This window comes from Myzus persicae, unplaced genomic scaffold (assembly GCF_001856785.1).
Source record: "Myzus persicae strain clone G006 unplaced genomic scaffold, MPER_G0061.0, whole genome shotgun sequence".
Taxonomy (NCBI): domain Eukaryota; kingdom Metazoa; phylum Arthropoda; class Insecta; order Hemiptera; family Aphididae; genus Myzus; species Myzus persicae.
Genome location: NW_019104333.1, coordinates 26101 through 42369, shown reverse-complemented (window position 1 = coordinate 42369; position 16269 = coordinate 26101). Strand labels below are relative to the sequence as shown.

At 29.5% G+C, this 16269-nt stretch overlaps 1 protein-coding gene across 2 annotated transcripts; it reads left to right on the top strand.

Annotated features, from left to right (window-relative positions):
- The first annotated feature begins 1364 nt into the window (after nt 1–1364).
- LOC111041269 (neurogenic differentiation factor 1-like) lies at nt 1365–15475 on the top strand. Of its 2 annotated transcripts, XM_022325505.1 has the most exons (6): nt 1365–1842; nt 8203–8341; nt 10240–10427; nt 11251–11492; nt 13914–14050; nt 14666–15475. In XM_022325505.1, the coding sequence occupies exons 3-6, from the start codon at nt 10253–10255 to the stop codon at nt 14784–14786; spliced, it is 675 nt and encodes a 224-aa protein (XP_022181197.1). In that variant the 5' UTR covers nt 1365–1842; nt 8203–8341; nt 10240–10252; the 3' UTR covers nt 14787–15475. The 2 variants fall into 2 exon arrangements, with proteins under 2 accessions (XP_022181197.1, XP_022181196.1); XM_022325504.1 differs by lacking the exon at nt 8203–8341 and having other exon boundaries at nt 1366–1842; nt 14666–15474.
- The last annotated feature ends 794 nt before the right edge of the window (nt 15476–16269 follow it).

Here is a 16269-nt window from a genome sequence, read left to right as displayed (position 1 = left end):
AAGTGATATTAGTATTGTTGTTTCGTTAAAATATAATATCGCGTAATGACATATTTTGTAACGATTTATAAAACGAACGAATATAGAAATTACTAATACAATCTGAGGCAAATATAATTAATGTTTTATTTATTTAATTATAACGAATTCGAAAATGAGTAATTATTAATTTCCCTTTACCAAAAATATATTTTTGACCGAAATAATTCTTAAGCTTCTCAAAACATTTGAGAAATTTGTAGTTTGTCAAAATATTAATAAATTATATTTATATAGCAACAACCCGTAATATTGGAATGCTTCGTTATGATTTCAATATTATTTTTTAATTGAAATCTATTTCTGTCCTTTTTGTGGTCAATAATTTTATCTTTGCTCCGAACCGTCTCATACCGGAAATAAAAACTTTTATCTTATTAAAAGTTATTGTAACTTTGCATTTTTTCCACAATCTAATTTGTATAATATTTTTTAGCAATACATCATATAGATTTGAACGATTTTATGGTAGTTATAAATTATAATGTTAATGTGAGCTAGTGGGTAAAGAATAATGCATGCCGTCGGATGAAGTTTGGTGTGAGTATGTCAATATTTTAATATTGTATTATTTTTATATTAGTAGGAACAACCGCCTTTACTCGTATTTTATTAAAAGTATTCAATACAAATAAAAAAATGTATTATATTTTGTATTTTTTGTATTATATTTATTATTTTATTATTAACTGCCATTTAAATGCTTTACGTATTAGTTGGCAGTTGCAGTGTTGCACAATAATTAAGTTATGAAGTGGGGAACAAAAAAATTCAAAACATTGATGTACATATTATTATAATGGTGGTGGTTCTGTGACTTTATTCGCCTATTTAAATGTGAGCTCTCTTTAAAATGTGAGTAAATCTCCCAGAGTGATTACTGATTATTTATATACCTACATATTATTGTACAACTAATATAAGTGCTGTAGAACGGGTAGCGTTATTATGTGTTTCGACAATCGCGAAAACTGTGCCGGTGGTTGCTCATTTCGGCGTATCCGTTTCGAACCACTGCCACACAGAGGCTCCCACTTAAAAAATATATAATATAATGTAATACATCAAATATAATGATAAAAAACGTATAGTAATAGACAAAAATACAGTAACAATGGGAAAACGCGGCGGCCGAAGAAAGTGTTAAACGCTCGCGCGGTCTCGCGCATTATATACCACCGCGAGCACAGCCATCGGCACACGGTAGCGTATATTATTATAGTCGCCTGCAGTTTATTTAATTCTTCCTCCTCCTCCTCCTTCTCCTCCTCCACCGCCGATGACAACGACGACGACTACGACTACGATGATAATAATAATAATAATAATATTGTGCCGAAAACTAAAAAGTCTGCCCGTAGTCATTTGCGAGCGCGTTTGAGCGGTGCGCACGAGTGCGGTTTTGTAGCTACATCCGTTCGGTTTCGTTTATCTGTGTATTTGACAATATTATTATTGTTTATCGTCTATACGCTATTTCACACGCAGTCGGAAAATCGCACTGACAGAATAACAACAATAATAATAATAATATAACAACGGTGCACTACACACGGATATAGGTTCTCGTATGACATTTATGTCAATGAGTGGTCGAGCCAGAAGAACGACAATCACTGGTGATCGCTGCACACATGGACACAAAAGTCGCACAGGAGTTCGCCTTCGATAAGTCGCGATCGTTTATAGTACCCCCGAGTGGGTAACAAACAACAATACATAATATTATTATTAGTGACCCGAACCGGAAGACACACTGCGAGGCTGCAGTATACGTCGACGACCACGAGATAAATACCATAGGTAGCTATATATTGTACATTTGTACCCATATAATATAAACACTTAAGTATAACATAATATCGATATTGTAAAACGGTATCGTATAAAATTATGTCCAGATATGATTTATTGTTTCGTTATAATATTATGCGTATTTCGATGCGGCCCGCGTTGCATTTCCGTCGATCGGATCGCGAGCTGCGTATGATCCATGAGTTTGCTGGCGGTCGATTAGCGGGGCGGACAATACACCCGCGGTCTATAAGTATAAAAACATTAAAAACAAACCGGTTGAATTTATTATGATTTATGTTGTTCATCATTATAATAATATTATAGCGAACGCTTGACATTATTCTACCGGGGTAAGTTTCCACGCGCATACAGTATACCAGGTAGCAAGTGGAAAGCTCAGGTTCGACAAAACCATTACCCACGTAGAGGTAACGTTAAAATAATACTCACCATCGGCTATACTTAAGAGTTATTATGATGACGCGCGTGGGCAGCTCTTCACGATGACGTATAAGTCTGCAGTGGACTTCTGCTCAAGGCCCGTCGACCTGTTTTATCCCCTCGCCCTCGCCCCCACGTCCGTGTCTCCACAGTCCAGTGGGATTTGCATGTTTCTCTTGGAGACCGAAAAGGATTTACGACACGGGCGACAAGAGTTATAGTCTCCAGCAGAGAAGGGGTGCTCGAGTCGCCACCGCAGCTATATATGAATTATATATATATAATTATGTCCGACATTTCCTGGAACCGTCAGACCTCGCCATATTACGATTGCGAATGTCGTGTAGATAATATATAAAAATAGCACAGTGCCGTACATACCTAATATTATCGCATCAGATATACTGCAAAATAAAATATCGTGCATTATAATATTATATTGCGTATTATAATAGCGACAATGTGATAAAATGTTTTTTTTCAATCGGGTGAATTATAAGCAATTACCTGCCAATGTCGGTTAAGAGTTTTCATTTCGAACGTTTTCTATCTTTACAACAAATTTACAACCAAAATTCATTTTTATCCCCGATATCTACGACGATGAGGAAACTCTCCTGCAAGCCTATAAGTTGGCACCCATACAAGCAATATTATTTGTTCGACATCGGAACTATGGTTATCCTACTTTCGTCTAGAGAGCCGTGATTGGAACATGTAAAGAAAATAGTTTTATAATTCAATACAATTTCAATAAACTTTTTCGAGTAAATTTTCTTGTCGAAAAATATACTCTTCAGAGGTATATTCAATAATGGGACACTGCCCAAATGTAGTAATAAATAACACGTTAATCGTTATGTTTGTTGGTAAACACAACTTAAAAATGATAGCTTATGCGTTTACATTCCAACCTTGAATCTATATAGCAATATAATAATAGTATAAATTGTTATGAGAATAATGTAGGTACAGTTACTCGAAATAGCGTGGTATGATTCTATAACCATTGCCCATTAATTTTTCTAATATTATTATTTCGGTATATTAGTAGGTACCTACTAAATTCTACTAAGAATTCATTCTTTGCAGTTTTAGGTGTTTAGCATGCGTATAAATACACTTTTGAGCGACTTGGCAAAAGCAACGTTATATTGTTAATATCGTTAAATGATGGTTGCTGAATTATAATAATGATTATAGGCACACCAACCATGCTCATTGCTCAGCGATCACCCACATTTAAATAGTGAAATTATTCGAATACTAACATTTGGAATTTTAAATTACATACTTAAAGACTATATTTTCATATACCTATGTAACTACTTAAATTTTTTATAGTTGTATACCATTTAAAGAATGTCCAGCGGCGATACAAACTATCTTTCAAACGAGAACTGCGCTTTTTCATTGAAATTGTCTCCATATAATTTTTTTTGAAAATAAATGAATTGAAATTAGAATAATTTGAACGACTATAGTTTCTGAGATATTTCAATGTGTAAACTAAGAATAATAAATTAATAAATAATAATCCTAAGGATTTGTTTAATATAAAAATATAAAATATACCTAAGTAATACTGAATCTAGCATTTATTGTAGGTACTTTGAAATTGTTTACAAATTAATTTTTATACACTTATATTAACTATACACTATGATTTTTAAACCACAATCTAGCCTTTGTTATAGGCACCTATATACTTTACCTATTATTAAGGACTTATCTCATTATAGTATACAAAGCTTAATAAATCCAAAACTACTCGTTTCAATTTAAACACAAATCTATTAACATTAAAAAAAAAAATTATTTGCTTGATAAATTACAGTTAAATGGAGTGTATCTCATCTGGAAAAAAATAACCTTATAACAGGACATTCCTTAAATGACATAGCGATTTAAAAATCTGGATATCTATGAACAAATGCATCATTATAAAGAGAAAAAAGGGGGGTGAGCTTGCTTGTATATAATATTCAGTTTAATACTGTAGACACAGACTAAAACACGGTAAGCTGTATATTTTCCAAGCACCTATCTGTGTCGTGGTCATTGGATCCAAATGACCCGATAGGTGGGTACCACAGAAGCCAAACGCGCAGCTAAGGTCATAGGTCTTTCAAACCAAACGAGAATCGTGTTGTTCCTATATATTATCTGTGAATAATATCTTGTTCGAATCCCACGTGTCGATGAATGTGTGGATTAATTAGACCACGTGGCACGTGGTCACGTGAATCGTATAATATAATTTATATAAGTTAACAAGTAATGAAAATTTTACCTACAGGCTATAACATTAATTTAAATAATTGCATGTTTATACATTATCATTTATTACGTTCCCAAATAATATTGTGACCATATTATGTTGTGATATAATATTTGTAATAAATATTATGATTAGGAATTGGAGTAGGTTTACCTATTATACGTCTTGTGTAGGTAGTGCGGTTGCTTGATGGGAAAATTGCGTTAACATAAATATTAAAACGACTATGGGACTTAATAACCAGGTCATTTAGGCAGTATTTAGGTAGTTTTTCAAAAATACATTTCATTGTTTATTTTAACTGTGTCATTTATTTTTATTATCTTTTGACGAACGCCAAAAAGTAGACATCTATCTTTTACATATTTTGTTTTTTTTGTGTTGTTTACTTACGTGCAAGGTATACGGTCTATAATAATATATTGTTTAGTGTTTAATCACACGAGTGAAATGTAATTTTGTTTTGAACTTGAAGAATACAGTTGATAGTCTTTCGTTATTTTGCAACCTTCCACAAATCATACCGTGGTATTATAAAATAGATGTTAATAAACACAAGAACAATTTAGTAAATATTATGCTTATAGGTTATTATTTTTTCATTTTATTCAAGCAAGGTCGTATGGCCTTAGGATGTATTAGAACAACGGTACCTATACTGTATATGTCGAGTATGATATTAACATAACATGTGGTTTACACTCTAAACTCAGTTTTATGTAGGTATTTAAATGCTAGAATAATATTTAAATAATACAAATTATTTATACATCACAGTATTTGATAGATTTCACAGAGCACAAACTTGTATGCATTAAAATATACCAATATCATTATAATAATATTACATATATAACACATGTTATTTGTTACTAAATATTACATTATATATCTAGCTTTAAAATTCAATTCTTATTATGAACTCAGCTCATCCACATTAAAGCATATATAATTATTGGATGAGCTTGCAAGTTGCAACTAATGTTCATCCGATAATATTTAAGTTATTCTATATATTGTATAATTTGTTTTATGGGTTATTAGCTAAAATGTTTAAATATTTTAATTCTATAGATATGTTTGTACCTAACCTTACTCACCTGTTTTAATTTTACCCACACAAATTGTCTGTATTGGGCAATTAAAACTATCAAAATTCCCACTATTTGATTTGTATTAAATCTAAACGGTCAGTTTTCTTCATTCAGCGATAAATTTGTATTTACATACAATGCGTCCTTATTGTTTTATCTTTAAATAGTAATAAATTACGTAGTATTCCTAGTATATCTACCTACATAAACAACATTCGTGATCAAAATAACAATATTTTATTGCTCTAATGTCATGTTTTCTTGTGGTGTGAATATTAATATATTAGACATATAAATAGTGTACCTAAGAATGATTTTAAATATATTGAGTTCGGATTTCAAAATAAAATATATTAGGTACACAATACATAATAATACATACATTAGGCATGCATATTGCCATATTATTAATAAGTGTCTTTTTAATTTTGACCGAACCGAGGAATGTACTGTAGGTGTATGGAGAATGGAGATAGTTTTTTACACTTTTTATTGAGAACGTTTGTCTGTTTCTTACTCTAATAGATTATAAAGGTACACACACTCTTATTGCTTTGATATGATCTCATAAAATGAACCATCTTATCTTATATAGTTGTATCATGCATGCCTACTTAAATGTTTTTAAATTATTAGGGGGGTTTTTTACAATAATAACAGAGGACTGTGTTTTTGTTTTATAATTAATAATTACATTTTAGTTACACTTTCTTTTAAGACATTGAATAAGTATCAAGTTGTTTGATTGTTAAAAAAAATTGGCATTAAAACTATATTTACGTGTTGTTTTTCTTACTTTAATGTATGGAAATAAAACATTATGTACGATGATATTTTAATCGAATTGTGATAAATATAATATGTTATCGCTTTATTATTTTTTTGTTAGCTTGTATCAATACACACCCATATAATATAATGTATTCAATAATATAATTAATTAGAGTTTAGAAAGTAGATATTCTAAAATTTGTTCACGAAAATTAAAAATTCCAATTTATTTAATGGAAATGTGCGTTGCCGTTTTTTCTTCATTAGTCTTTACTAGTTATTGCAGTTAAGCAATTTTGTAACAAGTTCACTCGTTGAGAAACGTGTTCAACGACACGTGAACATTAGTTTATACAGAAAAAACTCAATTTTCGGTAGGTCTTTGATTTTAGGTTAGTCGATTCGACGTCTTCGAATGGGTTCTATAGGGAAAGCGTTCAAAATCGGTCGAATCATTTTCCGACCGTTTCTAAACCGTAATAATCAAACGTTCTATCGCAAAAAAAATCATTTCCGCAATAGATAGTTTTTTTATTTTTCAATCTCTTTCACGTCTCACACATTTTATTGTGAACTGTTAGTAAAACGCAACGTGTACCTACATTATATTAGTCCATCAAAACTTTTTAACCAGCGACGTTTTACAAACGCTAAAGATATAATATATAAGTGCATATTTCGTTGTAAATTGTATAGTTGCGATCATTATACGTCTTGATAGCACATACTAATTACTAATCATAGTGCACAATATTATCGTGATAAGTATACATGGAAATACATGAATTACATGTCTTTGAAAAACAAAATAAAATAAAAACAATTTGCATAAACACAACAGTTTGATTATTTAAAACACTTATCTGCAGTAACGGCTATCTCGGGGTAACTATAATACCTATTTATAGTATAAATACGAGGTATTCTTAATTTTAACCTGTTGCACATTTACATAAAACACCGATGAACTTTTGCCGCTATCAATATTTTGATTGTTAGTTAATGAATATGTCCATATGGAGATAATAATATTATATCACCACCTATCTACTGTTGGAGTGTTTACATTTATACACGGCACGTCCTGTCATGTATTAAAAACCGTATTTATACAATAAAAGACGTGTTTGGAATATATTTCGTTTACGTTTTGTGTGTATCGCGAATTATTTAGGCATTTGGTATCACTTTTAACAACATAAGTTTTCAATAACCGAGTAAAATAAAAAATCCGCTTGGAGACATGATGATTCATAATACATAGAAGGTAAAAAAGGTACATATAGGTACACAATATGAAGACTCTATGAAATTGTTGCAGCCAATGGCCTCAGATGCCGCTTAAATATCTGGCTCAAATAAAAACAAAAAAGAACTTTGTTTTCTTAATAAAATGTTCAACACTTTTTTGAAAGTGAAGTTGACACATATAGGTATATATTTAAGGGAGTTAACCTTTAGGTACTTATTTTAATTAAATCGTAGAAATGTTGACGAATCTCCAACAAACGATTAATATCTGATATAAAATTTTAACAAAAACTATATTCGAAACATATAATAATATAATGATTCATTATTAATGACACATACATTTAATTTTTAGCGGGTACCTATTTTATTTTTATCTAAAACCACTGTTAATTATAATTTTACCTGAGTTAAATTTTTTGCAATACAATTAATAAAATAAGTATTTTGTGTATAATTTATATGTAGTAAATGTCAAAATGTGACTTAATTGTATGTGTATTGATACCTTTCGTGTTTAATTTTCAGATTGATAAATATTAATATTAAAAACAACGATAACTAATTTCAAATCAAAAGAGTTGCAAGCTATATTATCAATTGTTGATTTAACTATGTAGCTAGCTCGAAGAACTGTCTAATAAACCTTTGACTACGATAATGATTAGTATGTATAAAACGATTAAAATGTATGAATAGACTATAAACGTTAATTTATTTGATAATGCATTATACCTACAGGGCAATGACCTACAATTACATATTGTAAATTTTGAGGACTTCTTCAATAATTATGTAAATAATAAATATATAGCTAGGTATACAATATTTTGATTTAGGCGTTCGTGTAATAAACATAACCCTAGTACTTAATTTAAAATTCATCATCGATATCATGTAATTATTTAGGTGCAGAACATTTTAAATTAAATGTTTTACTTTTTACCTATGTTATTATGTTGACATAATTACTGTTATTAATTTTCAATAAAAAAAAAGTTAATCAACCAATTCTAAAAGAAATATAATACACAACCTTGAGTGTATAATTAATATAATCTGGAGCCTCGCAAAACGAATTTAATCCTCTTCGAATAATGTTATTATTATTTGCAGTCGTTAATAATATAACTTTTATACCTTTGTGAGATTCAAAACTTAAATGCTAACCTAAGTAAATCTTTGTTTATCGGTATAATTGGTTGAGGTATAGACACATTTTAATACATTAGAATTCGTCAATACTGGATACACGACTCCACAAGTATATAATATTACATAGATGCCGATGTTTCCTAAAATGTTCGATACTGTTCATCAGGGTTACTAGAACTATGTTCAGTCGAACCTGTGGGACTACACCCAATCCGCAGCCTTATGGGTAATACGACCTTAAAATGGTTTATTTTAATCTGCCATAATTCGAATTAAATCTTTTTTCGTTGTTATTTTTGGGACGCAACTATAATAGTATGCAGCCTATCGGGATGCATTAAATATTAAAAAGGTAGATGTTGATTTTTGAATTAATGCTATAAGAAAAAGTTTAGAAACCACTAGAGTTTTATATTATACATTATTATATAAAATTGAAATGGAGGTTCAGAGACTATGTTTAAACAAATTCACGACAAGACACTAAAACTACAATAAACTAACGCAACATGGCTTTTCTTGACTTCAATCGATAACTCTTCGAAAATAATAACTTCCTATAAAAGTTAACTGCATTTTAAAACTATTGTATGTTCTAAGAAATATTATAAATAAATTATTTATATTGAAGAATTAATTTCAAATTACCTTCATCAATGGTTTGAATAATTTATACATTACCTAGGTCCCATGTAAGTACATATACCTAATTAATAAGTATATTAGTACAATAATCATCCGAATACATGTGTATACTTAGATGTGTACCTAGATATAAGACATAAGTACTCAAATTTATTTTCAAGTTTAGTATATAAGCTACGAAGGTTTTACAAAATAGGTAGTACCTACCAGCTACTAGTTATCAGGATATAATAAAATTATATTACGCTGCGTTTAACATAAAATTCAGATTTTTAGATAAATATAAATGAATTTGGTAGATTAGATATAAATTTGAATTTTAAATAGGTGTCGTATTTATTATATTACATTTATAATTTCAAGTTTAAGTTATCGTCATTCAAATTCGTGGTCATTGCTATTCACTTGCAGTTTCTATAATATTATAATAAATACATGTCTATGTATATGTATAAAAAATAAAAATAAAACCAAGTCACTGAATGTTTAAAATCAAAACTGCGATTAAGATAAACAATTTACAGCTTACTGTCTTGTGTAAATAATAATTAGTCTATATATAACTAAACTTACATTTATAGCATAGTGCATACATTTTAGGTATATGATCAATACTCATACCATTGTCTGAAAACAGTGAAAACTATTACAATCTAACCCAAATAGAACAACTAAAAACTATTTTCATCAACTCATTTAGATGGTTTTAATCTTTTAACTTGAAATGTATCCACTCTAATTTCCGATATACCTACCATGTTTCAGATATTTAATTTCTATGCCGGGAACGAGTGATCCCCAATCTGAAGAAGAAATGTTAGACGGAATTCAACTTCGCGGACGATCTTTCGACGTTTCAACTGACCACTCAAGATCACCTAGCACAGAAGATGGTTCGTTTTACCACCCAGACAACAATAATGTATCCGAGGACGACGACGAAAATATTAAAAGTGTGTGAATTAAAATCTAGTTAAGATTATATTAATACAGTAGCTTAAAAAATTTAATTTAATTAATTTTTTTTTATTGTTATTATTGTAAATATCCAGCTCCCCGTGGGTTTATGGTAATATTTGGAATTTATTTTGAAAAATATTCTTAACCTTTTGGAAAAGTGAATGTATCTCAAAAATGACATAGGCTGTACTTAAACATTTTTAAAATGAACCCACAACGTTGATATTGCAACATCTGAATATTTTTTTCCTGGAAATTTTCATTCCTAAGGCTTTTGTCCTTTTAATTGAATGCATTATAGAAATTAGTTTTAATTATTTTATTCTTTTACTATACCAAATACTCGTGCCTAAAAACTGTATACATTCTATTAAATTATCAACACATTTTTTAGTATGAAATTTTAAGTTTTCCATTGTAGAATGAATGATTTAACTCAGAACCATTGTTATTTAAATATACATTTTCAAAAGTGCACAATGCGCCATCTTATACACGTATTAAAATAGGCATGTGTAAATTATGTGTATCGATTTAAGTAAGCCATATATGAGTCCATTTAATAAGTTGATTTATCTTTAGTTTATTTTAGTTTATTAATTTTAATTTACAATTACCTACTTATCTAAACTCGAGTGAGCACTTAGGTACCTACTTGTTTTTAAACACTGCGAGCTATGGTTTTAGTTAACAATATTTTTCGTGTAGGTAGATGCATGTAGTATTGTTTTAAACACATACTAAATTATATAATTTGTATCAAGACATGTAGCAGCAATCAATTATAAACACTTATAATGGACGTGTATTGTATAGGCGATTCGGAGAGTTCCGACGATAAATCACGAAGGCCCGCGGCGGGCAAACGAAAACGACGGGCGAGCATCGACGAGGATGATGGTGATGAACCGATTGCACCAAAAACGAGAAAATGCCGCAGGAGCATCCGGCAAAGGCAATCGGTGGAGGTGTTGACGGCCAAAGACCGAAATTTGCGAAGGCTGGAGAGCAACGAGCGCGAACGATTACGCATGCACTCGTTGAACGATGCTTTCGAGGTGAGCACACCGCAGGTTATGACTATGCCCACCCGCGTACACATTAAATGTAATACGCGTACGCTGTGAAATCGATTATCCATATACACTTGAAAGTTGGCCGAAAAATAAAACGTTGTACTATATAATATTGTTTAGATCGAAAAAATAGCGAGTATTGTATATGGTTTGTAACATATTTTTCGGATTTATAAGACTGCTACGACACGATGCGTAACCGCGGCGATAATGTTCAAGTCCTATAAAACGCCAACCACACTGCAGTGATGGCAAATCGAATAACATTATGGTTATCTTCGGTTTTTTTTTTCATTCGAGTATATAATATTTTGAGCGTTCTTATTATTTTTCACCATCTGACACGGCGTGACCCATTTATGCTGTCTACCGTTAACTAAAATATATTCGAAAACGTGTATAGATTTACTTTTGTAGCTGTTACAGAGATGCATACAAGTCACGCAGCGATATAATAATGAACATTATAACACTGTAATGTCACAGTTTGATAATTGAACTACCATGACTCGAAACTAAAAGTCTCGAAGATTTGTATTTTGTGGTTGTTGCATAAGAGGAGTCTGTAGGTACTAATGCACTATTTATACTCGAATACTCTATACTATAAGTGATGCACTTTTTTTTTTACCATTTTTAGGTAAATTGTTAATATTTTCGATAACATATGATGGTAAAAGTAGCCACGAGGACACCTTTAGGAATACCTTATCTCCCCTTTTTCATAAGTGTATAACTATAGAGTATGTACGAATCATATTCTGGAAAATCTTTTTATAAGTATGTTTAAAAAAGAAGTGAAATGTGTGTGGCAGAGACATAATATTTTACTGTTAAAACCAGTTTGGTAGTAAAAAGGTTAATAATGATTGATATTGATTTTATTTATAAATAATTAGTAACATGTAAGTCAATTTGATACGGAAATCAGAAAATACCAATGTATATAACTGTTTTGAATATATTTTGATTAATTTATCTAAAAAACTAAATTCTAATTACATAATTATCGACATTTGTATTATCCTCAATAATAACAACTTAACATTTTATATCAACCAATATATTGTAATGTCATACATATTTTAGCCACATACCTATAAATATATTTAATTTGAGGAGGTTATTTTACATAACTATTTGGTAAAAGAAGAAGTAAGACTTAGAAGTTTACTAAAGAACTAAAAACTTATTTTAACTAATTGTATAAGAAAATATGATTAGTTGAAGTAACCATTTTTTTTAACTCAATAATACTAGAACCTTACCAAATCTAATTGTCTGGTAATAATTGGGTATTACTATAACTTATAATCCAGCTAATTGAAACCCATTATAAAAATGAATAATTTATAATTTAATTAAATTCTAAAGCCAACTATTTACATTAGGTTTAACGGAACTTAATTAGTATTGTAACGTGATTTGTAAGCACATAATATTATAACGTACCTACCTATTATAATATTATATAATAGTTTATAAATTTAATACAATCTCAAGCATTCGGCATTCTGTAAATGATTTCTCCGCATCAATTGGAAGATATTTGGTTCAAAACCACAGGTGTAATATGTAGCCTATATATTATGTCCTTAAGAAGTAAGTGTTAAACGTATAATTAATTACTCACGGTGCTGAATTAAATAGAGCAAACTGGGTCATTGCCTCCAATTTCAATCAATTTCCAATAATTTCAGGGACTCTGACAATATTTAAATACAGACCATGTAACGATTTTCAAATCTTAATAGCTTGGTGCCGGACATTGCAATTAGATCCTCAAATTTGTCTAAGGACTACACTGTTAGATGACATCATCATATTATCAATAATGATATTTTGCATCGAGTGACGGTTTATTTAATTGTGCTAACGCCGTGCTATCGAAGTTTTCACTTTTTAAATTTCACTAACTATGTAACCGATTCTATTAATATAATAATATTATCTATTGACTATTATGTATGGTTTAATACGTCTTAATTAGGTTATATTGCGTGTAACTTATTACTATACCGCATACGTGGTAACGTTTTGGACATTTCATGAAATTGTTTTTAAACTACTAAAAGTGAGGGCATGCTTTTTATTGCCTATGCGATAGTTTGAAGGAGTTAGACCATCGCCTGAAGATTACGTCGTGTTAACCTTACGAAATATTTTAAACATTTCTTTTTGTACTTAAATACCAAGGACTTAATGCTAGCATATGGTATAATCACACCAACTACGAAAATAAGTGTTTGCCTATTAGATTCGATTAATATTAAAATGTCAGAAAAATATAAGTAAGAAATATGATCAATTTTAATAGTATGACAAATCGCAGTTAGTTATATTATATAATCAACATAATATTTATGCATTGATAACAATATCATTGTACTTTTGGTTTTACAGAAATTGCGTGAAGTGGTGCCCCATGTAAAAATGGGACGTAAACTATCAAAGTTGGAAACATTGACATTGGCAAAAAACTACATAATGGCATTGACCAACGTCATTTGTGAAATGAGAGGAGAGCAAAAACCATTTACGTAAGAAAATCAAAACTTTTAATTACCTCATGTAGTCATATGAATAACGATGATGATAATATTCATTTCTCAATATGCTTCATTAAATTTTAGTAGTTCTAATATCGAAAAAATGTATAAGTCTAATTCGCATGTTTTTAATAATACATTAATATGGGTAAAGAGATGTATTGAGGTATTATAATTAAGAAAATATATTGTTCATCGTCCAAATAGATACTAAAAATAATTCAGTTAAAGATGATTTTTGTTCGTAATTAAAAGTTCAAACCAAATATGGTGTTATATTATTCAATATTTATGAAAAACAGTAAGTTCCTCCCACAGTTAGTTATCGTCCACTGGCATAACTCTTTAAACTTGCCTGGTTTTTTTTTTTTGAAAAGAATATGAATATTGCATAACAATATAATATTATAATATTCACACATTTTAATAGTATGAAAAATAAAACTTAAACAATATAATACATGTTTTGACATCTGATAAATGATAATACATCTTGTACATGACTTGCATTTCCAGGGAAATCATCTTTCGTTAAAAATATTTTAATTATTTGGATAAAAATAGTGTACGATGATAATTATGATTTTGTTGTTGTATACGTTTCAGTTTTGACGATCCCGATCAAGCCGAAGATGACTATGCATCAAGCAACGATGGTGGGTTTGAATCGGGTAATAGTACAAAAACTCCCTCAACTTTGGAACAAGAGTTACTATCATCAGACTAGTGAAAACCGTGCGCGAATAATCGCATTTCCTATATTATATTATGTAAACCAAACATGTTCTTTAGTGTGAAAACAAAACTTTTTTTCACCTAATAGGTATTAACGATGAGATTTATTTTTGTCTCGATATTTACCAGACATTATTGTTATTATTGTTATGATTGCTATGTATTTGTGGTTGTATTCAAGTACTATACGATTATTATTATTATAAAGTTTTAGTTAAGGATTATATTAATATTATTTTTAATACTTATAAAAATTATAAATACTTTTACCAATCCTACATGTACGTCAATCCTACTAAATATTACATTGAATAATTATTTAAGCACGTCACACACATACATTTTGTTGAATAAATGTTGATCTTAAACTAATTTAATAAACATTTTTTAAATCGAACATTTATATATGGTTAAATGTTTAATGTATGTATCATAAAGTTAAAGTTTATTCCATGTCATAAAAACGTAAGTGAATATTCCATACCTGATTTTCACTGAAGGTATCAAAATATTTTCTTTAAAAATAAATAAAATCACAGCATTTGAAAAATAATTCTGATCTAAGCTTGGTTTTACTAAATACGGTTGGCACTTGGGATTTGAATACTTGATTAAGGAGTGATTACGATTTTTGCCTTTGTTTTGTCATTTTTTTTTCTATATCTTAGAAAACAACTAAGAAAATATATTATCTAATTAAAGTTATTACCTATTTTCCAACTAAACACATTATTGTAATTTATATGATATAAACAATAAACATATAACGTTCTGCTTAGAATATTATTTTGTTTTTTTGAAAAAAATTCTGAAAAAAAATTAGAACAATAAGTATATGTGATGATGTGATGTTGAGGTTAAATACAGGAATTATAGGTAACTTGGGTACCTATAAAATGACCCATTAGTGACACTAGACTTGGGTTATTAATTATTATAATTTGTTTTTTACTATATTTATATTTTTTTTTATATTTATTGTTTTATTATTTGTTTAATAAATCACTACACCATTTTCTTTTTAGACGACACTGTGGTTCCAGCTATAAATTGAGGGTAATAACTATTTATTAGTGAAAGGCTGTAATGATTTCGGAGTCGGACAAACTGTTATAGAAGCGTTTATTAGGCTGCGTAGCTTCTTTCGTCACTTTTTATTTTAGAGCCTTTATGTAGATAATAATAACATGTAAAAAGAGTGGGGCATTTGTAATTATTTGAGAGCAATATTTTTGATTTATTGAACTTCATACGTGTTGTCAATTTTAGTAGTATAGGGGATATAGAATTCCACATTGGAGAAATTGGTTCAGTTTTAAAAACTGGAGATTCGAATTGGTCCTGTAAGTTCGTTAATTCTGAATAATAATCCTCAGAATCTAAAACCAAACAAATATTTAGGAGAGATTAGGTTTGGTGTGTATGTCTTATTTTTATGATTGCCTATCTATTTTTTATACCTCTACTATATAAAT